We start from the raw sequence: 25,993 nt of genomic DNA on the forward strand, positions 1-25,993 counted from the left end.
AACAAAAGGAACCCAAAGAGGACCACACCAAGACACATCATCATTAAAATGCCAAGAGCAAAAGACAAAGAGAGAATCTTAAAAGCATCAAGAGAAAGAAACTCAGTTACCTACAAGGGAATACCCATACGACTGTCAGCTGATTTCTCAACAGAAACTATGCAGGCCAGAAGGGAGTGGCAAGAAATATTCAAAGTGATGAGTAGCAAGAACCTACAACCAAGATTAGTCTACCCAGCAAAGCTATCATTCAGAATTGAAGGTCAGATAAAGAGCTTCACAGATAAGAAAAAGCTAAGGAGTTCATCACCACAGAACCAGTACTATATGAAATGCTGAAAGGTATTCTTTAAGAAGAGGAAGAAGAAGAAAAAGGTAAAGATACAAATTATGAACAACAAATACACATTTATCAACAAGTGAATCTAAAAACCAAGTGAATAAAAAAATCTGATGAACAGAATAAACTGGTGAATATAATAGAATCAGGGGCATAGAAAGGGGAGTGGACTGACAATTCTCGGGGGGAAAGGGGTGTGGGGGTGCAGGAAGAGACTAGACAAAAATCATATACCTATGGATGAGGACAGTGGGGGGTGGGGGTAAGGGCAGAGGGTGGGGTGGGAACCGGGTGGAGGGGACCTATGGAGGGGAAAAAGAGGAACAACTGTAATCTGAACAATAAAGATTTTTTAAAAAAGAAAAAAAAATATGAACAACAAAGTGACAACAAATACACATCTATCAACAAGTAAATCTAAAAATCAAATGAATAAAAAATCTGATGAACAGAATAAGCTGGTGAATGGAATAGAATCAAGGGCATGGAAATGGAACAGACTGATGATTCTCAGAGGGAAGTGGGTATGGGGGCTGTGGGAAGAGATTAGACAAAGATCTTTTATGTATGCAGTACCTATGGACACAGACAATAGGATGGCAAGGGCCTGGGGTGGGATGGGAACCAGGTGGATGGGAGCTATGGGGGCGGGGGGGAAAGAGGGATATCTGTAATAATCTCAACAATAACGATTTAAAAAAAAAAAAAAAAAGCACAAACCACTGTTGCAGGCTCAGGTGATCAGGAAGGCTGCACCACTGAGCCCTACAGAACACCTACTACATAAGGCCACTGTATCAAGTATGGAAGATGTAGCAGCTCTACCTAATACAGTGGAACCCCATTTCTCTAACTTAATTCATTCTGGAAGGCTGTTTGAAAATCAAATCATTTTTCCCATTTGAAATAATTTAAATTGAATTAATCCATTCCAGACCCCCAAACAACTCCATCTTTTTTTTAAATTAAATCTTTATTGTTGCCGAGGCTGGTTTGGCTCAGTGGATAGAGCGTCAGCTTGCGGACTGGGGGGTCCCGGGTTCGGTTCCGGTCGGGGGCATGTGCCTGGGTTGCGGGCACATCCCCAACGGGAGATGTGCAGGAGGCGGCTGATCGGTGTTTCTCTCTCATCGATGTTTCTGACTCTCTATCTCTCTCCCTTCCTCTCTGTAGAAAATCAATAAAATATATTTTTTAAAAAAAATCTTTATTGTTAAGATTATTACAGTTGTTCCTCTTTTTTTCCCCCCATAGCTCCCCTCCACCCAGTTCCCCTCCCACCCTCCACCCTCAACCGCCACCACCATCCTCATTCATAGGTGCACGATTTTTGTCCAGTCTCTTCCCGCATCCCCCACACCCCTTTCCCCCCCAAGAATAGTCAGTCCACTCCATTTCTATGCCCCTGGTTCTATTATATTCACCAGTTTACTCTGTTCATCAGATTATTTATTCACTTGATTTTTAGATTCACTTGTTGATAGATGTGTATTTGTTGTTCATAATTTGTATCTTTACCTTTTTCTTCTTCTTACTCTTCTTAAAAGATATCTTTCAGCATTTCATATAATACTGGTTTAGTGGTGATGAACTCCTTTAGCTTTTCCTTATCTGTTAAGTTCTTTATCTGACTTTCAATTCTGAATGATAGCTTTGCTGGATAAAGTAATCTTGGTTGTGGGTTCTTGGTATTCATCACTTTGAATATTTCTTGCCACTCCCTTCTGGCCTGCATAGTTTCTGTTGAGAAATCAACTGACAAGTCGTATGGGTACTCCCTTGTAGGTAATTGACTTTCTTTCTCTTGCTGCTTTTAAGATTCTCTCTTTTGAGAAAAACTAAGATGGCGGCATAGATAAACACCGGGTAATTGCTGCCTCCCACACAACTTCAAAAATACACCAAAAAGACAAAATGGACATCATCCAGAACTACAGGAAGGCGGGCTGAGTGGAAATTCTACAACTAGAAAGAAAGAAAAGCACACTGAGAGCCAGAGGAGCTGCGGAAGTAAAGTGCAGAAGTACGGAGGCTCGCACGCGCAGAAAGGGGCTGGTACCTGAGGACGCGGCTGTCTTTTTGAATCGGGAGGGAGTCACAAGCTCCCGACTGCTCTGAACTCCGGTTCTGGGAAGTCTCTGGGGACCCAGGACTCATACGGGGAGAAACTGGACTGTCTGGCAGTGGGCAGAACTCGGAACTTGAGGTCGGCTTTCCCTCAGAGGTGCTTGCAGCAATTACCGGGACACTGAGATGTGTGGCCCCTTAGGGCAGGGCTGAGAATCCGCCATAGCTGCTTGCTCCGCTCTTTGATTCCCTGAGACCCCGCCCCACCCAGGCTGTGGCAGAGGCTTTTGCATATGAATGCCCTGGCCCTTTGCAACCTGAAAATTACCTAACTGCAGCTGGGCCAGACAGACCCAGAACTTCCAAGAGAAGGCCCAAGGCCCCACAGCAGCTTGCACTGCTTCACAGCTGGGCCTCATCAGGGTACCTCCAAACTCCAAAAAAGGAAGGGGAATCTGCAGTTCTCTTCGTAGCTCCTGCTGTGTAACCTCAGGCAGAGGCTAACTTAGCACCTCCTTAGGTCCAAGAGCCAGTGTACCCAGTGGTCAGAGTGGGACCATCCAATTACAACTCCTCAGATCCATAAGGGACACACTCAGGGGGCAGACTCAGTGAGCACCAAAGCCCCACTGAAGCAAGTCTTGCCCCAGAAAGGTGTCTTCAGCACAGAAGTTCTCCCACTGCAGACGCAGCTGATTCTCAGTGCCAATTGGCCTGGAGGTCAATTCCTCCCAGTGATCCTACAACAATCAAGGCATAACTACAAAAAGACTGTGCACAAAGCCCACAAGGGGGTGCACCAAGAGTGTCCACCTCAGGCAATTGGGGAGGCTGAGCCACTGGGCCCTACAGGACACCTAGCACACAAAACCACTCTACCAACACAGGGAAGCATAAAAAATGCGGAGACAAAGAAGTCACAAATGACAGAAATGGAGGAAAGCAAACTACTGGATATAGAGTTCAAGGCCACGTTTATAAGGTTTTTCAAGAATTTTATGGAAACCGCCGATAAATTTAGTGAGGCCCTCGATAAATCTAGTGAGACTCTCCAGGATATGAAAAAGGACCAACTATAAATTAAGCATACACTGACTGAAATAAAGAATAATATACAGAGATCCAACAGCAGACAAGAGGATCCCAAGAATCAAGTCAAAGATTTGAAATACGAAGAAACAAAAAAGACCCAACCGAAAAAGAAAAAAGATTCCAAAAATATGAAGATAGTGTAAGGAGCCTCTGGGACAACTTCAAGTGTACCAACATCAGAATTATAGGGGTACCAGATGAAGAGAGAGGGCAAGATATTGAAAACCTCTTTGAAGAAATAATGACAGAAAACTTCCCCTACCTGGTGAAAGAAATAGACTTACAAATCCAGGAAGCACAGAGAACCCCAAACAAAAGGAACCCAAAGAGGACCACACCAAGACACATCATAATTAAAATGCCAAGAGCAAAAGACAAAGAGAGAATCTTAAAAGCAGCAAGAGAAAGACAGTCAGTTACCTACAAGGGAGTACCCATACGACTGTCAGCTGATTTCTCAACAGAAACCATGCAGGCCAGAAGAGAGTGGCAAGAAATATTCAAAGTGATGAATGCCAAGAACCTACAACCAAGATTACTTTATCCAGCAAAGCTATCATTCAGAATAGAAGGTCAGATAAAGAGCTTCACAGATAAGAAAATGCTAAAGGAGTTCATCACCACCAAACCAGCATTATATGAAATGCTGAAAGGTATTCTTTAAGAAGAGGAAGAAGAAAAAGGAACTCTTACCATTTGGCACAGCAAGGATGGAACTGGAGAGCGGATAAATACCACATGATCTCACTCATTTGTGGAATATAATGAACAACATAAACTGATGAACAAAGACTGATCCAGAGATGGAGAGGCATTGATTGGACTGTCGGGCCTTGGAGGGAAGGTAGGGGAGGGTGGGGGTAAGGGGGAAAGATCAACCAAAGGACTTATATGCAAGCATATAGGCCTAACCAATGGACACGGACAATGGGGGGGTGAGGGCATGAGCAGGGGGTGGGGGGGAGGGTAAAGGGTTATGTGGGGATAAGGACACATATGTAATATCTTAATAAAAAATATATTTTTTAAAAAAAAAAAGGTTCTCTGTCTTTTGCTCTTGGCATTTTAATTATGATGTGTCTTGGTGTGGTCCTCTTTGGATTCCTTTTGTTTGGGGCTCTCTTCGATTCCTGGACTTGTAAGTCTATTTCTTTCACCAGGTAGGGGAAGTTTTCTGTCATTATTTCTTCAAAGAGGTTATCAATATCTTGCTCTCTCTCTTCTTCTGGCACCCCTATAATTCGGATGTTGGTATGCTTGAAGCTGTCCCAGAGCCTCCTTACACTATCTTCGTATTTTTGGATTCTTTTTTCATTTTGCTTTTCCGGTTGGGTGTTCTTTGCTTCTTTGTATTTCAAATCTTTGACTTGATTTTTGCGATCCTCTAGACTGCTGTTGGGAGTCTGTATAATATTCTTTATTTCAGTCAGTGTATGTTTAATTTCTAGTTGGTCCTTTATCACAACCTCGAGGGTCTCACTAGATTTCTTGAGGGTCTCATTAAGTATATCAGCGGTTTCTAGAAAATTCTTGAAAAACCTTAAAAGTGTGGTTTTGAACTCTATATCCAGTCGTTTGCTTTCCTCCATTTCTGTCATTTGTATCCTGTTTCTTTGTCTCCGCATTTTTTATGCTTCACTTGTCGACAGAGTGGCTTTCTCTGCTAAGTGTCCTATAGGTCTCAGTGGCTCAGCCTCCCCAATTACCTGAGGTAGACACTCTTGGTGCACCCCCTTGTGGGCTTTGTGCACAGTCTTGTTGTAGTTAAGCCTTGATTGTTGTAGGTATCACTGGGAGGAATTGACTTCCAGGCCAATTGGCTGTGAGATTCAGCTGTGTCTACAGTGGGAGAACTTCTGTGCTGAAGACACCCTTCTGGGGCAAGACTTGTTTCAGTGGGGCTTTGGTGCTCACTGAGTCTGCCCCCTGAGTGTGTCCCTTATGGATCTGAGGAGTTGTAATTGGATGGTCCCACTCTGACCACTGGGTACACTGGCTCTTGGATCTAAGGAGCTGTTAATCTAGCCTCTGCCTGAGGCTACTCAGCAGAAGCCAGCTGTAAAGCAATGCAATTTGCCGTGGGTCCTTGGGCCAGCTGCAGTTTGTTAAGTAATTTTCAGATTACAAAGGGCCGTGCCTTTCATATGCAAAAGCCTCCTTGCACGGCTTGGGTGGGGCGGGGTCCCAGGGGATCAACAGGGCGGGCAGAGAGAGCAGTATGGCTGCTCTCAGTCCTGCCCTCAGAGGTCCTGGCAATCGCTGTGAGCGCCTCAGAGAAAGCTGCCCTCAAGTTCCAACCGATGCCAGACAGTCCCGTTTCTCCCGAATGAGTCTGGGTCCCCAGAGACTCACCCAGAACTGGAGTTCAGAGCTTGAGACTCCCTCCTGATTGAAAAAGACAATCATGTCCTCAGCCGCCAGCCCTCTCCGCATGCACCTCTGCACCTTTGTATTTTACTTCCGCACCGCACCTCCTCTGAGTCTCGGTATGCTTTTCTCTTTCCTTCTAATTGTAGAATTTCCACTCAGTCAGCCTTCCTGTGGTTCTGGATGATGTCCGTTCCATCTTTTAGTTGTATTTTTGAAGTGGTCGTGCGAGGCAGCAATCTCTGGTGTTTACCTATGCCGCCATCTTGGTTTCTCTCCAACTCCATCTTTTAACCTTTCTTATACACAGTACTAGTATATGTATAATGTACTGTTTATAAATAAGCACTTATCATAAATTTATTAAACTACCCCTACTAGCTTTAAACAATTTTTTTATATATCACTGTCTCAGAAATGCTATCACCAGCTAACTGCTTTTCATTTATCTAATCAACAACAGTTTTTCTACCTATTCAATTGCCTGTAATTGTTGTTTTGTGAGCACTTTCACACCCTTTCCATCATTAGCACTCTTGATGGCCTCTTCATGTTTTAAAATTGTGCTAATCATCGATTTCACCAGCAACAAAAGCATTCTCTCCTTTGTTTGTTGCCTGAGATGCTATTTGTCATGCTGAGGTATCAGCATGAAAGGGTTGAGAGGTTGAAAACCAACTGAAGTTTTGGTTTGACAACTGAGACATTTTTTCTGTGAACAACTTGGTTGAAAACTGAATTGTTCAAGATGGGAGAGGTATGAAAACAAGGTTTGACTGTACATAGAAACATACACAGGGAAGCAGACAAAATGAGGAGACAAAGAAACATGTCCCAAATAAAAGAATAGGAGAAATCTCTAGAAAAAGAACTAAATGAAATAGAGTCAAGGGAGAAACCAAGATGGCGACATAGTTAAACACCGGAAATTGCTGCCTCGAAAAACCACTTCAAAAATACAACTAAAAGACAAAACGGACATCATCCAGAATCACAGGAAGGCTGGCTGAGTGGAAGTTCTACAACTAGAAGGAAAGGGAAAAGCACACTGAGACTCAGATGAGGTGCAGAAGTAAAGTGGTACGGAGGTGCACGTGGAAAGGGCTGGTGGCTGAGGATACGGTTGTCTTTTTCAATCAGGAGGGAGTCTCAAGCTCCCAGCTGATCTGAAGTCCAGTTCAGGGTGAGTCTCTTGGAAGCCAGACTCATAGTGGGAGAAATTGGACTGTCTGGCATCGACTTTCAGAAGTTGAGGGCGGCTTTCTCTCAGAGGTGCTTGGAGCCATCACCGGGACACTGAGACGCGGGGCCTCTTAAGGTGAGACTGAGGATCTGCCATAGCTGTTTGCTCCGCCCTGTTGATTCCTTGAGACCCCCGCCCCACCCAAGCTGTGCTCAGAGGCTTTTGCATATGAAAGGCCTGGCCCTTTGCAATCTGAAAATTACCTAACAAACTGCAGCTGGGTCAGAGAAACCCAGAACTTCCAAAAGAGGGCCAAAGGCCCCACAGCAGCTTGCATTGCTTCACAGCTGGGCCTCATCTGGGCACCTCCAAATCCCAAACAAAGAAGAGGAATCTGCAGATCTCTCTGTACCTCCTGCGGGGTAGCCTCGGGCAGAGGCTAAATTAGCACCTCCTTAGAGATCCAAGTGGTCAGAGTGGGACCATCCAGATAACAACTCCTCAGATCCATAAGGGACACACTCAGGGGGCAGACTCAGTGAGCACCAAAGCCCCACTGAAACAAGTCTTGCCCCAGAAGGTTGTCCCCAGCTGAGAAGTTCTCCCACTGCAGACACAGCTGAATCTCACAGCCAATTGGCCTGGAGGTCAATTCCTCCCAGTGATACCTACAACAACCAGGGCTTAACTACAAGATTGTGCACAAAGCCCACAAGGGGGTGCACCAAGAGTGTCCACCTCAGGTAATTGGGGAGGCTGAGCTACAGGGCCCTATAGGACACCTAGCACAGAAAGCCACTCTATCAACACAGGGAAGCATAAAAAATGCGGAGACAAAGAAACAGGTCACAAATGACAGAAATAGAGGAAAGCAAATGACTGGATATAGAGTTCAAAACCACAGTTTTAAGGTTTTTCAAGAATTTTCTAGAAACCGCCGATAAATTGAGTAAGACTCTCAAGAAGTCTAGTGAGACCCTCAAGAATATGAACAAGGACCAACTAGAAATTAAGCATACACTGAATGAAATAAAGAATATTATACAGAGTCCCAGCAGCAGACTAGAGGATCGCAAGAATCAAGTCAAAGATTTGAAATACGAAGAAGCAAAAAACACACAACCGGAAAAAAAGAAAAAAGAATTCAAAAATATTAAGATAGTATAAGGAGCCTCGAGGACAACTTCAAGCCTACCAACATCCAAATTATGGGGGTGCCAGAAGAAGAGAGAGAGCAAGATATTGAAAACCTCTTTGAAGAAATAATGACAGAAAACTTCCCCTACCTGGTGAAAGAAATAGACTTACAAGTCCAGGAAGCGCAGAGAACCCCAAACAAAAGGAACCCAAAGAGGACCACACCAAGACACATCATAATTAAAATGCCAAGAGCAAAAGACAAAGAGAGAATCTTAAAAGCAGCAAGAGAAAGAAACTCAGTTACCTACAAGGGAGTACCCATACGACTGTCAGCTGATTTCTCAACAGAAACCATGCAGGCCAGAAGAGAGTGGCAAGAAATATTCAAAGTGATGAATGCCAAGGACCTACAACCAAGATTACTTTATCCAGCAAAGCTATCATTCAGAATAGAAGGTCAGATAAAGAGCTTCACAGATAAGAAAAAGCTAAAGGAGTTCACCACCACCAAACCAGTATTATATGAAATGCTGGAAGGTATCCTTTAAGAAGAGTAAGAAGAAGAAAAAGGTAAAGATACAAATTATGAACAACAAATACACATCTATCAACAAGTGAATCTAAAAATCAAGTGAATAAATAATCTGATGAACAGAATAAACTGGTGAATATAATAGAATCAGGGGCATAGAAAGGGATTGGACTATTCTCGGGAGGGGGCAGGGGTGCGGGAAGAGACTGGAAAAAAATCGTACACTTATGGATGAGGACAGTGGGGAGGGGGGGTTGGGGGTAAGGGCAGAGGGTGGGATGGAACCAGGTGGAGGGGAGCTATGGGGGGGAAAAAAGAGTAATAATCTGAACAATAAAAACAATAAAGACTTTATTTAAAAAAATAAAGTAAAAAAAAAAAAGAAATGGAGTTAAGCAAATTACCAGATACAGCCCTGGCTGGTGTTCTCAATGGTTACAGCACCGCAGTAACCATTGAAAAGTCACAGGTTCAACTGACAAAGAAAAGTCGCAGGTTCAACTCCCAGTCCAGGGCATGTACCTGGGTTGCAGGTTGAATCCCTGGCCCCAGTCAGGGCATATGCAGGAGGCAACCAATCAATGAATCTCTCTCCCATCTCTCTCTCTCTCTCTCTCTCTTTTCTTTCCTCCCTTTCTCCCTCCCTTGCACTCTCTAAAAAATCAATGGGGAAAATATCCTCAGGTGAAGATTGACAAAAAATAATTTTTTTTAATGGGTAAAGGATTTTTTAAAATATATATTTATTGATTTCAGAGAAGGAAAGAGAGAGAGAAACATCAGTGATGAGAGAGAATCATAGACTGGCTACCTCCTGCACATCCCCTACTGGGGATTGAGCCTGCAACCCAAGCATGTACCCTTGACCTGAATTGAACCCAGGACCCTTCAGTCCACAGGCCAACATTCTATTCACTGAGCCAAACTGGCTAGAGCCAAAAAGACATTTTTAATTAAAATTACCAGGTACAAAATTCAAAACAGTGGTTATAAGGATGCTCAAGGAACTCAGTGTGAACTTCAATAGCATAAAAAAGGACATGGAAACCATAGAAAAGAACCAGTCAGACATGAAGGATACACTAACTGAAATGAAGAATATATTACAGGGAATCAAGAGTGGAGTAGATAAAGCAGAGAATTAAATCAGTGATATGGAAGCTAAGGAAGCAGAAAAAAAAAAACCACAAAAAAAACACCAACAGAAAAGAAAAAAGAAAAAAGATTCCAGAAAAATGAGGATGTCTAAGGAACCTCTGGTACAACTTCATACCTACCAACATTCACATCATGGGAGTGCTGGAAGGAGAAGAGAGAGAGCAAGAAATTGAAAACCTATTTGAAAAAATAATGGCAGAAAACTTCCATAATCTGGGAAATAAAATAGACATACAAGTCCAGGAAGTGCAGAGGGTCCAAACAAGAGGAATCCAAAGAGGCCCACACCAAAACACATCATAATTAAAATGCCAAGGTTAAAAGACAAAGAGAGAATCTTAAAAGTAGCAAGAGAAAAGCAATTATTTACCTACAAGGGAGCTCCCATAAGACTGTCAGCAGAAACTTTGCAGGTCAGAGGTACTGGCAAATAATATCAAAGTGCCCTGGCTGGTGTGGCTTAGTTGGTTGACTGTTGTCCCATGCACTGAGAGGTCACCAGTTCAATTCCCTGGTCAGGGCACATCCACAGATTGCAGTCTTGAGCCCCAATATAGAGTGTGCAGGAGGCAACCAATCGATGGTTCTCGCTCATCAATGTTTCCCTCTCTCTCCCTTCTACTCTCTAAAAAAATCAATTAAAAAAAACACCTATTTTAAAATTCACTCCCTCTCCCCCCCCCCCTCAGGATTTGCTATGTCCCTTTATTTAAAAAAGAAAAGGAAAACAAAAAGAAAAGAAATAATCAAAATGATGCAAAGCAAGGACCTAGAACCATGATTACTCTACCCACAAAAACTATCATTCAGGACAAAGAACTTCCCAGACAACAAAAAGCTAAAGGAGTTCATCACCACCAAAGCAGTATTACAAGACATGTTAAAGGGTCTCCCTTAAAAAGAAGTAAAAGAGGCATGAACTCCCCCTCCCAGGAGTAAGCCCAAGCCTTTCCCTTCCCCCTCTTCTTCCCTCTCAGTCATGCATCTCCTAAACTCTAAGGCAGCGGTTCTCAGCCTGTGGGTTGCCAACCTGTGGGTCATGACCCCTTTGGGGGGGGAGTCCAACGACCCTTTCACGGGGGTCACCTAAGACCATCGGAAAACACATATATAATTACATATTATTTTTGTGATTAATCACTATGCTTTAATTATGTTCAATTTGTAACAGTGAAAATACATCCTGCATATCAGATATTTACATTACGATTCATAACAGTAGCAAAATTACAGTTATGAAGTAGCAGCGAAAACAATTTTATGGTTGGGGGTCACCACAACATGAGGAACTGTATTAAAGGGTCTCGGCATTAGGAAGGTTGAGAACCACTGCTCTAAGGGATCGTATAAGATTTGCAACCAGCCTAAGCCCAGCTCATCCCAGGCTAACCTCCTGAATCTGTCTCCAAGTCCCACTTTTTTTCTGACTTCTTAGTGAGCCAAAGCAGTCCCATGAGGGCTCTCTCTCCTGTTGTTTCTTCTATTTGAGTCCTTCCTTGCTTCACTGTTCCCAGCTTTAATAAACATGCTCTCAAAATAAAAATATGAACAAAATGGCCATAAACATATATATATATCAACAATCATTTTAAATGCAAATGGACTAAATGTTCCAATCAAAAGGCATACAGTGCCTGGCGTATGTCTTAGAGATTTCTATGCGGTACTCAATGTGTTAACCACTTGTTTTCCAAACAAAGTATTTTTAAGTGATTTCAAAATTCATAGATGACAATATAATTCTCTGGAGCTGTTTCTGTAATTGCCTTGGAGGGAAGGAAAACATCAGTTCTACAGCTGAAACTTCTACATGATTATTTAATTTTTTTAAAAAAATTCGGTTTTTAAGGCAGGCAAGGACTATGGTAACACACATTTTTCCATTTTCCTCACTACAACCCTTTACAAAGGAGGATTAAAAAAAAAAAAAAGGCATACAGTGACTGTATGGATAACAAAACAAGACCCTTACCTATGCTGTTTACAAGAGACTCACTTCAGACTGAAAGACACACACAGACTGAGAGTAAAGCGATAGAGAAAGACAGTTCATGAAAATGGAAACAGAAAAAGAAGCTGGAGTAGCAATACTTATACCAGACAAGAAGACCGTAAAACAAAGGCTGTAACAAGAAACAAAGAAGGACCCAACAACTCCACTTCTGGGTATTTATCCAAAGAAACCCAAAACACTAAATCGAAAAGACATATATACATCCCTATGTTTACTGCAGTATTATTTGCAATAGAAAGACAAGGAAGCGACCTAAGTGTCCATCCATAGATGAATGGATAAAGAAATGGTATATACAATGGAATATGACTCAGCCATAAGAATGAATGAAATCTTGCAATTTGCAACAACATGGATGGGCCTAAAGAGTATTATGTTGCCAAACCGGTTTGGCTCAGTGTATAGAGCGTCAGCCTGCGGACTGAAGGGTCCCAGGTTCGATTCCGGTCAAGGGCATGTACCTTGGTTGCGGGCACATCCCCAGTAGGAGGTGTGCAGGAGGCAGCTAGTCGATGTTTCTCTCTCATCGATGTTTCTAGCTCTCTATCCCTCTCCCTTCTTCTCTGTAAAAAGTCAATAAAATATATTTTTAAAAAAGAGTATTATGTTAAGTGAAATAAGTCAGACGGAGAAAGACGAATGCCAGATGATTTCACTTATATATGGAATCTAAAAAAAAACACAAAATGAACAGCCCTGGGCAGGTAGCTTAGTTGGTTAGGTCACCATCCCGATATGCCAAGGCTGTAGGTTTGACTCATGGTCAGGACTCAATTAGTGAGCCTAGCCCGTGTGGCTCAGTGGTTGAGCATCAACCCGTGCACCAAGAGGTCGTCGGGTTTGATTACCAGTCAGTCAGGGCACATGCCCAGATCTGGGCTCGATCCCCAGTGTGGGGCATGCAGGAGAGAAACATCAATGTTGGAGACACACCTTAACTGGTTGCCTCCTGTACCGAACCCTTAGGGGAGTGGAGAGCGAACCCACAAGGGAGGTACGTGCCCTTGACCAGGACTTGAACCTGCGGCCCTTCGGTGGGCAGGCTGACACTATAACCACTGAGCACACTGGTCAGGGCTGGACAGGGTACAGGACTTCTTCAGCCACTCTGCCACTGCAGCCTCATCGCCACCCTCCATTGTACAGGTTAGTCCTGCCTAACCCCCAACTGCGCCCCTCCCCGCAAGGGCCCGACTGGTGGCCCTCGGCCTGAGGACGGCGGCTCCTCTCTGAGGCGCCTCTTCTCTGGGCCTGGAAAACAGCCCTACTTGGTCTGGCGGAAGGAAGGCCTTCCCTGGGGATGGCGCCGGGCAGTGGGGCCTCGCGGGAAAGTTGGGGGTAGGGTCTGAGAACTGGAGGTCCCTGGATGCTTGCTGGCCTCGCTGGAGAGGGGACGGCCCAGCTAAATCCCCCTCCGCAGGCTGCGGGGACGAGAGGGGGGCACTTCACCCCATCTCCTCCCCCACCTCCAACGAAGGGGGGGCGAGGATCACCAGTAGCGCCCCCGCCTTCCAGCCCAAAGGCGGAGGCCAAATAAGGGCCGGATTGGCTGCCCAGGCCCCGCCCCACAGCGCGCACATTCTTCTGCCTTGTAAGGCCGGGCAGCCCGCCCCGCTCGCCGGCCCAGCCCCTCCCGACGGCGGCTCCGCACCGGCTTCGCACCCGGCTCCGCACCAGCTCTGCGCACCGAGAGTACCTTCTCCGCACCAGGTGGGCGCCTCCCAGGTGGTCTAGGGAAGGCGGTATGACGGCCGGATGGGATGTCGGGGAGTCTCTGGGCAGGGACAGCCGTTGTGGGTTTGGGGCTGCGACGTGGCTTGGGTCCCACAGGGATTCTGGCGGGGACCGGGCAGCAGGGGGCTGTTGTGGGCTCTGGGAGCCGGCGGTCCTTTGGCAAAGGAAGACTGTCGGGTCCCTCTGCTGTGGAGTCGCCAAGCCCGGGGCTCCAGGTGCGGGAATCCAGCAGGGGGCTGAGGTCGCAGGTGTTCCCTGCCCCAGTAGACAGACCGTGTCCCGGACAGAAAACAGCCCCCTCAGGCTCCACGAGATCCCTCCAGAACATACCTGTCCTGGGGGGGAGAGGGATGGATGGGGTAACCCCACCCCGAACGCACGCACCAAAGCTGTATGCCAGGCACCAGGCTCCCGGGCTCTGGGCCATCTGCCCATTTGTGCCTGTTGCCTGGGAAAGGTTTGCCAAGGGCCCTAGGGCTCGCCCCTGGGGGGCTCAGCCCTAGAGGCTGGACAGGAGACTCCCGCCCTGCTCTTCCCCAGCCCTCCAGCTGCGCTGGCTGCTCTGAGTCAGGTAACAGCCTCAGATGAGGTGGCTCACAAGTGAGGCATCTGGCACTGCCAGCCTCGGGGACCATGAGGTAATAGGGGGCACAGGCCTTGTCTTTGCTGTTACGGGGGGAGGTGGCTCTAGTTACAGCCAAGTACCAACTCTCTGATCCCTGGTGTCCAGGACCCCAAGTCAGGGCAGGTGATGACCCCAGGGTTAGGGGCCCAGCCTCTCTCTGACCCCAGTCCCTCCACCAAGCCTAGAAACTGCCTCTGGTCACACAGAGATCTCAGCTGCCACCATGAGCCTCTTAGGATATATGTTTCCTTCTGTGCTCAGGGCCATTTGCCACCTACTGACCGAGGTCCAGCCCCAGGGTCCTGGCTTCCAATTGGACTCTACCCCTCTCATGGGCGTTCCACTTCCCTTCTTAGGTCTCAGTTCTTTTAACTGCACATTGGGGCACTGCCCCCCCCCCCCCCCCAAGATTGCTGGAATGGACAAACTGTAAAGTTGTAAAGTTCTGTGCTCTCAGTCATGAAGGCAGAGGGGCCCATCCAGTGTCAGAGCTGTGGTGAGCTCCTGGTCATTCCTGCCTCTGGCCGTGGCTCCCTCCTCCTGGCCACGTCCGCCCTAGAGCTTTGCAGCTGTGAATGATGATGACCATCACAGCCTCTGCCGGTCCAGCGGGCTTCTCCTTGGCTGCCTCCTGTGGGTGCCATCAGTCAAAGTTCCCTGAGAGCACCCGGCTCAGGGAAGGATTGGGCCCCTGAAAGCACTAAACCACAGGAGGGAAGGCACTCCCTGCCAATGGTACCATCCCACTCATGGTGAGAAGGGCTTCTGCCTGCCTCCCGGGAGCATGTAGGGCCAGGTGTGTCGGCCGCAGGAGACACAGCAGCCCGTGTCTCATGACTACAGGCATCTGTGGCCCTGGGGAAGGGCTGGGGATGGCCAGGCTCCCATCTCAGGAATTAAGATCTCAAAGGCCAAAACCAGAGAATGTCTTCAACATGATCATACAGAGGCCTGGAGACAGCTCGGGAGCACTCACAGACACACAATTTGGGGTTAAAAAAAAAAAGGCGGAAAAGGCTTTCTGGAGGCCCTGGACCAAGGGATTCAGCACAGAGGAAAGAGGAGGCAGCAGCCTGGAGCTTGGCCAGGCCCAACTGCCCCAGCCGAGAGCCATACAAGCACTTGGCCTTTAGGGGCAGTCCCCACAACCATGACAAGGGTTCAGGGGAAAGCCCCGTGTTGGGCCTTAGTTTCCCCGTCTGTACAGTAGGGACAGTGGACCAGCCACAGTTGCCCTCACCATCATTTGGCAAACAAGCATCTGTTAGCCCACTGTGGGCTTTGGTGTACATTGGGATTTACGACAGCCTGACTGATGGTGAGGGAGAGACCTTCACATGCTGGTTGTCAAAGCGAAGGTGAGGAACTGCTCCCCAAGGGGTATCTCAAGAACTGGGCTGGAGAAGGAGCACATCCAGGGGGAGAGTCCAAGAAAGAAAGTCTGGGGGTATCTAGGGTACAGCTTAAGGTCCAGCTGGGCAGGACCACAGGGGCAGGAGGGACAGTGAGGGTCCCGGGGTCAGCCAGAGAGAAGGGCCTTGAATACCAGGCTGAGAGCCCAGACTTGCTCTGGGTGGTGGTGGAACCTTTGGGGGATTGAAGGTGAAGTGACAGGTGCAGGTCTCAGTCTGTATGGATAGAGGCTAAGAGACCAGGTCTACAGAAGGGGGACAAGAAGCTGGGTTCTCAGCCTGAGGGGGCCTCACACCCCTACAAGCACTGAGGAGTGAGAATAGGAGTAGGGCCACCCACCTAGAGGCTGGTCAAGTGTGGGCAGCTGTGGGAGGGGAACTGCCCAGAGCACTGGCCTTCCAGAACCTCCAGAGCAGGGAGCACAGAGGGGTGGGGAGGAGGAATGTCAGGAATGCAGGGCCACAGATCCAGCTCCTTCCTGCTGGGGGGTGGCAGGGAGCCCCACCTTGTCATTTGAGAGATGAACAGTTCGTAAATGCTCTTAAGGATTAAAAGAGATAAGCATGGAAATGGTTGGCACTGAACCCAATCCTAAGCGTTTTATCCAAACAGTCACAGCAAAAATAACGTACTCCATGCCTGGCACCATTCCAGGGACTTCCTGGGCACTAAGTCAGTAATCACTACTTCTGGGCCCTCCTCATGTCCCCAGTCCCAGATGAGGAAACTCACTCCGAGAGACAGAGGACGTTAAAGGGCCTTGCATGTCTGCTTTGGGATGAGCTGAGTGGCAGGAGCCCCAAGCCTGTGGGAGGCCTTGGATGCCAGGCACAGACACTGACAGTCGCTCTGGCCAAGTCACAGGCTCTCCCCCCACATGCACTTCCTGCAGGGAAGACCCACCCACTGAAGCCAAGATGTCCAGTAAGCGAGCCAAGGCCAAGACCACCAAGAAGCGGCCACAGCGGGCCACATCCAATGTCTTCGCGATGTTTGACCAGTCCCAGATCCAGGAGTTTAAGGAGGCCTTCAACATGATCGACCAGAACCGAGATGGCTTCATTGACAAGGAGGACTTGCATGACATGCTGGCCTCCCTGGGTGAGTAGAGACGGGGTGGGTGGGGTCTAAGTGGACCCGGGAAGGTTCTGCATCTGGAGTAGGCTGATGGAGCACTTCCTGTGAAGTGACATGGGGTACCCACCCTGAGAGTAAGTGCCATTACTTTCCCCACTTAACAGATAGGGAAACTGAGGCATGGCAGTTCAGCAGACAGGCTCACTCCAGGGCAGGACTGCCTCAGGCAGATGTGTGGATTGGGCTGCCTTATACCATTTCATTTAAAGCAGGGGTAGGGAACCTTTTTTCTGCCAACAGCCATTTGGATATTTATAACATCATTCACTAAATATAATTTAATATAAATTTATGTTGCTATGAAAAAGCTCTTAGATTTGTTGAATTTCAAGTCCCGCCTGTGGTTGCCGTGGCAGGACCAGACCAAATGATTTCGTGAGGCTTATAAAGCCCACGGGCTGGACATTCCCTACCCGATTTAAAGAAAGGGGTCAGAGACTAAATGAAATCTGAACTGCATAGACTCTCCATTGTACGGAGGGGGAAACTGAGGCTTAGAGGGGAGGCCAGAGCACCTCTGTTCCTTCAGAGGTCACCTGTGCCAGGCTCTCAGAGCCTCTCTGACTCCCGTGACTGCCCCAGAATCAGAATCTTAGAGCGGAAAGGGCTCAGGACTCTAGTACAATTCACCATTGCTCAGATGGGGAAACTGAGCCCCCAGGCCAGGCCTCCAGACACCACCACCCTAGCCTGTGGCCCTGCCCCACAACCGTCCTCACGTGCAGGCCAGACAACCACCCTCAGCCCCAGTTCCAGGCGCCCCCTTTTTCCAGATGGGAGCATCTGAGCCAAACATTGGCTGGGGAAGGGGGAGCCTCTGGCAGCAGAGAAGGCAGCCTGTGGTATTCAAGCCCCGAAGCTCTGGGGCCACAAGGACCTATGTCATCCCCTGGCACTGCTCCTCACAGCTGGGTGGCCCCACTTGGTGCCTGTGGCCCTCATGCACCCACAGTGTTGTCTGGTGGGAGGACTGGGCAGCCCTGAGTGGGAAGGGTGACATCAGACACTGCCCCCCATCCTGGGCGTCAAACCTCTCCCAGCTTCTGGCCAGACTTACTTGAAGGTTCCCTCCCCACGGAGGTCACCTACAGGGAGGAGGACTGAGACCTGATGAGGGGAGGGGCTGTGGGTCCTGAAGTCCTAGCTCCTCCCAGGCCTCACCCATCCCTGGGGACACAGCAGGATGAGTGAGGCTCAGAGGAAACAAGGACACGGAGATTCCTTCCAGCTTATGAGAAGGGCCCTAAGCCCCAGAGACTCGCTGACAAGCCCTGGGTGTCCACACAGAAAACTCACACTCCTGTTCACAGCTCCTGTCAGTGGGTCCACTGACCACTCACCGCCTCTGGTTAAGAACATTGCCCTCAGGTTAAAAAACAAGAGCAGCAAATAAAATAGGAAGAAGCAGCTCTGCAGGTATCAGAGTGTAAATTTCAAAGCAATTCTATTGAGTAGATGTGACCGTCATTCCCACTTAACACATGAGGAAACAGAAGCTCAGAGAGGTTTGATTTGCCCACGGTCACACAGCTACGAAGCGCAGAGCTGGGATTTGAACTCAGCAGTTGATTAGAGTCCACAGGACTGTGCTAATAGTTATGTGCATTTACAACCATTGCCTTCGCCATCTTCTTCATTCTCCTAAGAGGCCGGAGAAACGGAGGCACAGGGCCTTTGTGAACCAAACCTCACTGTTTTAACCACTTTTGAAACAGAGCCTAGAATCTGGGGTCTGGCTGCCTGGGTTTGAATGCCGGCTCCACTCTTTCCTTGCCGTGTGACCACAGTCACCTCACCTCTGTGCCTCAGGTTCCACACACGTGAAGTGGGTGTAGGAACACTGGCCATACAGGGAGGTGCCAAGTTAAGTGCAATAAGGCCGGTGAAGCAGCGGACACAGTGAGCAGTCAGCAGATGGTAGCTCTTACGTGTTCGAGAGCGTTCCCACTCTCAGAGATCCAGCCCAGAGGAGGGGACACATCAAGGCTCCCATGAGAACCCCAAAGAGGGAGCAGTCAGTCAGCTGGCTGCCCAGCAAGATGCCTACCAGTTTATACAACTTCCTATCACCGGTCTGTAGGACTCACACACTGGGCCACGAAGGGAGGGCCAGGGAGGTGGGAGAGGACTGGTGCTGACAACAGGCATGAATGCCTCCCCGCCACAGGGAAGAACCCCACGGATGAGTACCTGGAGGGCATGATGAGCGAGGCCCCTGGACCCATCAACTTCACCATGTTCCTGACCATGTTTGGGGAGAAGCTGAACGGCACGGACCCCGAGGACGTGATCCGCAACGCCTTTGCCTGCTTCGACGAAGAGGCCTCAGGTGGGCAGCCTCCCGGAGGCCTGGACGGGGCTGGGGCAGAGCCCCTCGCCTGGGCGCCCCCATGTATACACGTGGGGCTGGGGCTTTGGGGCCGCTGCCCCCACAGGCCAGAACAGAAACCGCCCATCTGCTGGTTTGGGCACCCGAACTGTAAAAGACACGTTGTTCCCTTTCCAAATGCTAAACCCAAACAGTCCACATCACCAAGCTTCCCACTTCTCAGTTTACCTGCTGGCCCAACACACTCTGTCTCTGCTTTAGATCTTTCCAGAAACCAAACGGTTTCAGGCCCTGCTGGCCGACAAGGTACAGACACCAGCCCACATCCTCAAATCTTCAGAAGGACTTCCCAGGGACAAGCTAGTTTTTCCCAGGGACAAGCCAGGGCGAGGCTGGCGGTGGTAGTTTCAGCAGTTTCTTGGGGACCACAGGCCTAACTGTGCTCAGAACATTTTCCTGACTGCCTTCACAGCACTGTTTTCACCCCCATTTTCCAGTTCAAACAGGCACACCAGAGAGGGTAAGTAACTTTCCCCAAGTCACACAGCTAGGAGGAAGGGGGATCAGCATTCAAATTCAGGCAGTAGAACTCTGGGGTTCCTGCTCCAAAAGCAGGACATACCCAGTCCCCCACACTGAGCCCCAAGTTCCCCACAGAAACACCTCCCAGACAACCCCACTGCAGAACTCTACCTTCTAGGGCCCTGGCGAGCTAAAACTGACCAGAGGCCAGGGTTGTTCCTCACCCCCCCACCCCCCATCCCCCATCCCCCACCCCCAATATGCTACAAGGTCTACAAGGACTGGTGGGAGTGCTGAGGGGTAGGGGATGTTGGCTGTGTCCCAACCTGCGTCCCTGTATCTCATGTACCTTGTCCCCACCCCCAGGTTTTATCCATGAGGACCATCTTCGGGAGCTGCTCACCACCATGGGTGACCGCTTCACAGACGAGGAAGTGGACGAGATGTACCGTGAGGCACCCATTGACAAGAAAGGCAACTTCAACTACGTGGAGTTCACCCGCATCCTCAAACACGGTGCCAAGGACAAAGACGACTAGGCCTCCCAAGGCCCCCATGTCCAGCCCCTGTCCCAGTCACCTGCTCCACACACACACAGTCTGCACCTGCTCATGCCCAGGGGACCTACTCAGGGGAGCCTCCCTCTGAGGGATTAGGGCCCAGCTCCCAGTGGAGGAAACAGGCCCAGAGAGGCAGTGCCAGGCAAGGATCACACAGCCGCTGTGAGGCAGGTGTGCCCACTGGCCCTCCAAGGAAGGATCATCTAGGGAGCTGGACCAGAGGGCTGGGCCTGAAGGTGCCAAGGGAAGACCCGAAGGAGAGCCCAGGCTGGGCTGTTGCCTGCCCATCCCCGGACTGTCCCCACAGGAAGGGCCCTGTGCACCACTTCAAGTGCACCCCATGCGGGGCATGAAGCCCTTTCCCAGACACTGCCACAAACACGAACCTCACCCCACACGGTCCTCCCGAGGACAGGGTGACAGAGCCCCCTTGCCCTGCCCAGAACACCCCACCCACGGGGAGTGGGCTCCTCCGAGAGGCGGAGTCTAATAGAAGGCTGAACACTGCTTTGGTCCGTGTGTCTGTGTCTGTGAAATAAGGGCCCAAGAGACTCCAAACAACCTCCCACCTTCTCCCATCCCCAGTGGCTGCCCATTCCTCCCCTCCAGCCCCGACTCCCAAGGTCCAGCTGTGACCAGACCAGCAGCTTGGAGTGGACAGAGGTGCTGAGGGAAACAGCCTCCTGGGAGGTAGAGGGCAGAGTGGGAGGAACTACAGGAATCGCCATAGCAAATCCCAGTGGGGGTTCTGGGCCCCTGAGGGGGCAGGGGCAAGGTCATACGGCCCTTAGGAGTAGAGTCTGCATCTCCAGGGCCACCTCAGTGTTCCTGGAAAAACAGTCTTTGGAAACTGGGAAGGGCACATCCCAGTAGCTCAGGAATGGAGGTGGGAATGAGCTGGTTTCACAGATTCCTGAGGTCAGCTCCAGGCAGCCACCAGGGGTGCTCTGTACTGCACCGGCCATGGCTAGAGGGTCATTTCAGTCACATGACTAGCAATACAGCTGGCACAGCTTTTTACACATGCAGGAGTCTGGCAGAACTGGGATCCCTCTTGCTTTGAATGATGGGGACACTGACAACAGTGCCTGGGGCTTAGGAAGAATGGAAATATTGCCAGAATGAACTAAGAAGGGCAGGGACTGCCTACGGTCACCTAGTGTAAGTGGGGCACAGGGAGGGCTTGACCCCACCTTCGGGACCGCTAGGGGGGTCAGGCCAGGACTGGACACATCCCACCTGACCCCAGCAAAGGTCAGGGAGCAGGTGAGGGCCTGCCTGGCTTGGTCCTGCTGTCTTCCCTGAGGGTCACCCAGAGCCATTCAGCCACAACACACAGTAAAGGCCTGAGATCAGCACCAAGGGAGGGCTGAGCACTAAGGGGACCCCACCCTGGCCCAGGAGGCCCTAACCTCCTACAGCCTCTACTCTACCTCAGCACTAGGCCCTAGTCAGAACCCCATAAAACCCTTCTTGCCTCCAAACTGAGCCCGATGAGTCCCTGACCTCAACTCCACACAGAGCCAGTTCCAATCAAGTTCCAGCTGGGCCCCCAGTACTACCCCAGGTTTAGTCCCAACCCCACCCTGACCCTGGCCCTAGCCCTGTGTGCCCTGAGTGACCCTCAGCTCAACCCAGTGCTGAGCCTGACTACCCACTCACTGCAGCCGGCCCTGAGGGAGTCCCAGATCACTGGCCACACAGGCCTGACACAGGGTCACAGGTCATTCTGCAGAGCCACTGTGGAAACCAAAGGCTTTCCTGGAAGAAGGCAGGGACATGTGGTTCCCTAACCACATTGGTGGAGGGACAGACAAATATATCAATGGAATGGAGAGTCCAGAAGCAGACACACACATCTGTGGAACTTGTTATATGACAAAGGTGACAGATCAGTGGGGAAAGGAGGGACTCACTAAATGGAGCTGACACCCACTGAAGGGGCTACAGTGAAAACATTCCCAATACCAAGTACTGGTGAGGGTGAGAATGGGGAACACCTAGAATTCTCACACACTACAGAGGGGTACAAACAGGTATAACCACTTAGGAAATTTTTGGCTAAAGCTGAACAGACATCTACCCTAGGATTCAGCAATTCCTGTCCTAAGTATGTACATACCCAACAGAAATGTGGACACATGCTCACCAAAAGGCAGGTGCAAAAATGCTCACAGCAGCACCACTATAATAGCCCTAGACTAGAAGCAACCCAATCTGCCCAGCAGAATGAACAAAGGAATGACAATGAACCACAGCTCCATGCATGGATACATCTCACCAACAGGTCAAGTAAAAAAACCAGGCACAGGATTCGACCAAGAGACAGAAACCACACTGGTTATTTCAACAGAGATTACTTAATATAAATAATTGTTAACTAGGTATAAAGTTTAAGTTAAGTAACAAAGGGTAAAAAGAGAACACAACACAAGCCTTTTGAAAATATGGGTGGAAGTATAAGACACAACAGAAAATTTGAATAGAGTGATCCACACAAAGAAAGTGAAAATAAAATATTTGCAAATCATGTATCTCATAAGACACTTGTATATAAATAACTCACAAACTCAATAAAGAGAAATAACCCAATTTAAAAAGGGCAAAGGATATGAAGAGACATTTCTCCAAAGAAGATATGCAAATGGCCAGTAAGCAAACAAACACAACGATGCTCAACATCACTAGGCATTGGGAAATGGATGGCAATAATAACAACAACAACAACAGAAAACAGCTAGTGCTGGGGAGGATGTGGAGCAATTGGAGCCCTCTACACCGTGGGAAGAAGTGTAAAATGGTACAGGTGTTTTGGAAAATAGTTGGACAGTTCCTCAAAAGGTTAAACAGAGACTTACCACACGACTCAGCAATTCCACTCCTAGGTATATAACCAAGAAAATAAAAGCTAACATCCACACAAAAACTTGTACACACCAACGTTTATACAAACATTATTCAAAATAGCCCCCCCCCCAAAAAAATAGAAATAACCAGATGTCCAGCAACTGATGAATGGATAAGTAAATATGGTAGCGCCACACACTGGAATATTATTCAGCAGCTAAAAGAATGAAATACTGATTCACACTACTACATAATATATCTCAAAACATCATGCTATGTGATAAAAGTCCATAACCAAAGACTACATGCAGTGTGGGGCAAAAGTAGGTTTACAGTTGTTTATGGAAAATAATACAATAATCTAATCTAATAAAAGAGAAACATGCAAATTAACCATACCTCTGCTATACCCACAAGCCACGCCCACCACCCAATCAGGAGAAGATATGCAAATTAACCCAATGAAGATGGCGGCAGCCATGGAGGTGGAGTGAGCAAGAGGCTTTGGTTGCCCCTGGCAATGGAGGAAGCCAAGCTTCCCGCCTGCCCTGCTGGCCCTGAGCTCCGCTCAAGGCTACAAAGTTTCAATTATAGAAGATAAATAAATCCCAGATACCTGCTTCTGGCCCGTGGCCATGGCCAGCCTGAAAACGGCCATCAGCCCCTCACTCAGGCTGGCCAGGCACCCCAGTGGGGACCTCCACCCTGGAGGGGGTGTGGCCAGCCTGAAAACAGCCCTCAGCCCCTCACCCAGGCTGGCCACATCCCTATGGGGTGAGAGTCCCCGCTGGGGGGCTTGGCCAGCCTGCAAACAGCCATCAGACCCTCACCCAGGCTGGCCAGGCACCCCAGCGGAACCCTCACCCTGATCCAGGACACCCTTCAGGACAAACCAGCTGGCCCCCACCTGTGCACCAGTCCTCTATCCTATATAATAAAAGGGTAATATGCAAATTGACCCTAACATCAGAAAGAATGGGAATGACTGGTCACTATGACACACACTGACCACCAGGGGGCAGATGCTCAATACAGGAGCTGTCCCCTGGTGGTCAGTGCACTCCCACAGGGGAAGCTCTGCTCAGCCACAAGCCAGGCTGACAGCTGGCAATACAACGGTGGTGGTGGGAGTCTCTCCCGCCTCCTCAGCAGCGCTAAGGATGTCCAACTGCAGCTTAGGCCTGCTCCCCGCTGGCAAGTGGACATCCCCCGAGGGCTCCCAGGCTGCCAGAGGGATATCTGACTGCCAGCTTAGACCCGATCCCCCAGGGAGCAGGCTTAAGCCAGCAGGTGGACATCCCCCGAGGGGTCCCAGACTGCAAGAGGGCACAGGCCGGGCTTGTGCACTGGGCCTCTAGTCCTATATAATAAAAGGGTAATATGCAAATTCTCCATAACAGCAGAACAACCAGAACGACCGCTGGACCAGTCACTATGAGGTGCACTGACCACCTCTTGGTCCCTTTCCCCAGCCAGCAGGCTCTGATCACCTGATGGCCACCTGCTGCAGGGGCGGGCCCAGCGAGAGGGCGGGAACAGCTGACCTCTCAGTCCCTTCTCCCGGCCCTTAGGCACCAATCACCCGATGGCGAATGGGGAACCAGGGGTGGGTGGCTGCGGGAGGCAGGGCCGGCTGCAGGCAGCTGGGGAAGATGGCCCTGATCACAGGCCAGGCCTAGGGACCGTATCCATGCACAAATTTCGTGCGCCAGGCCTCTAGTTAACTATAAGAACAAACCTGTGTTTCAAGTACTCACAACTGTAAACCTACTTTTGCCCCACCCTGTACTGCATGATTCTATTGATATGACATGTCCAAAACAGGCAAATCTATGGAGAATAAGGGAGATTAGCGTTGGCCTATGGATAGGGTAGGGAGGGCGCAGAGGCCAGTAAAATTCGATTGTGCTGATGGTTGGGCAACTCTTCAAATATACTAAAATTAACTGAACTGCACACTTCAAATGGGTGAATTTTATGGTATGTAAATTACCTATCAATAAAACTGTCAGAAAAAATAGTAACTAGTCCTAAATAAATAAATAAATAAATAAATCCCTCCTAAGCTACCGTTTTTGTAAGGTTTGTTTTTTTTCTCCCCAGAGGCTAGTACATTTGTACTCTTAGAGCTTCAATGTCAGGGAGTGCGGTGAGCAGCGGAGGGGCCTTCTCCTCCAGGCCCTCCGCCCCGGCCCCCCAGAGGCCCAGCAGCAGGTTCCGTCCCCGCAGACCCACAGCCCTCCCTGCGGGTGCCCACTGGCCAGGCCCAGGCTCGGAAGCAGCAGGAGCCTCTCTCCCACCCCCACCTCCATCTCTGCCACCTGATGGCGGTGGCCTCCCCCAGGCGCATCGTATGGACCGCAGGGTCTCCAGGCCTAACCCTCCGGGGCCTCAGCGGAGCCCCCACGAAGCCCAAGGACGAGACCAGCCCCCAGGATGAGAGGAGCCCCTCATGCGCAGAGGGAGGCCATAGGCGGGTCTGCGTGGACACAGCTCGCCCACCCTCAGGGCTGGGCACCTGGGTGGGCGCCCGGGTGACTCCTCCGTCCCAGTGGGAGGAGACCTCACCTCGTCTGGACCACGATGGACAAAGGCCTTCACGGGCCGAAGGTGAGCGGAGCCCCATCCGTGGCGGGTGGAGCGGTGAGCGGGCCTTCGGGCGGTTGGTCTTCGTTCTACTGTAAACCTTGGTGTCGGAAGAGAAATGGCAGGAGAACATGCCACATCTGGCTACTAGGAAGGGCCCGCCGCCCTTTGCGAAGATTTACTGGCCCTTTATAGGCGCCTGTGTATATAATATGGAAAAGCTGCTCTCAACTTTCCCCTAACCTTTCAAAAGAGAACTTTGCTACATCTAGGCCTTCTAGTGTATGATAAAGTAGAGTTAGAAAAGCACACTTCTTGCAAACGCCCATTTTTTAAAAGGAATGTCT

The 25,993-nt window shown here is 49.3% G+C and overlaps 1 protein-coding gene across 1 annotated transcript; it reads left to right on the forward strand.

The window, feature by feature from the left end:
* The first annotated feature begins 13,453 nt into the window (after positions 1-13,453).
* On the forward strand, positions 13,454-20,720 carry MYL9 (myosin light chain 9). The gene is made up of 4 exons (XM_059706050.1): positions 13,454-13,603; positions 16,558-16,766; positions 18,970-19,131; positions 20,020-20,720. The coding sequence occupies exons 2-4, from the start codon at positions 16,583-16,585 to the stop codon at positions 20,190-20,192; spliced, it is 519 nt and encodes a 172-aa protein (XP_059562033.1). The 5' UTR covers positions 13,454-13,603; positions 16,558-16,582; the 3' UTR covers positions 20,193-20,720.
* The last annotated feature ends 5,273 nt before the right edge of the window (positions 20,721-25,993 follow it).

The sequence above is a fragment of the Myotis daubentonii genome, chromosome 8 (genome assembly GCF_963259705.1).
Source record: "Myotis daubentonii chromosome 8, mMyoDau2.1, whole genome shotgun sequence".
NCBI classification, from domain to species: Eukaryota; Metazoa; Chordata; class Mammalia; order Chiroptera; family Vespertilionidae; genus Myotis; species Myotis daubentonii.

Coding starts and splice junctions, on each gene's coding strand:
- MYL9 (XM_059706050.1), top strand. CDS start 16,583: ATGTCCAGTAAGCGAGCCAAGGCCAAGACCACCAAGAAGCGGCCACAG. Junction 16,767..18,969: donor TGACATGCTGGCCTCCCTGG/GTGAGTAGAGAC, acceptor TCCCCGCCACAG/GGAAGAACCCCACGGATGAG. Junction 19,132..20,019: donor CTTCGACGAAGAGGCCTCAG/GTGGGCAGCCTC, acceptor CCCCACCCCCAG/GTTTTATCCATGAGGACCAT.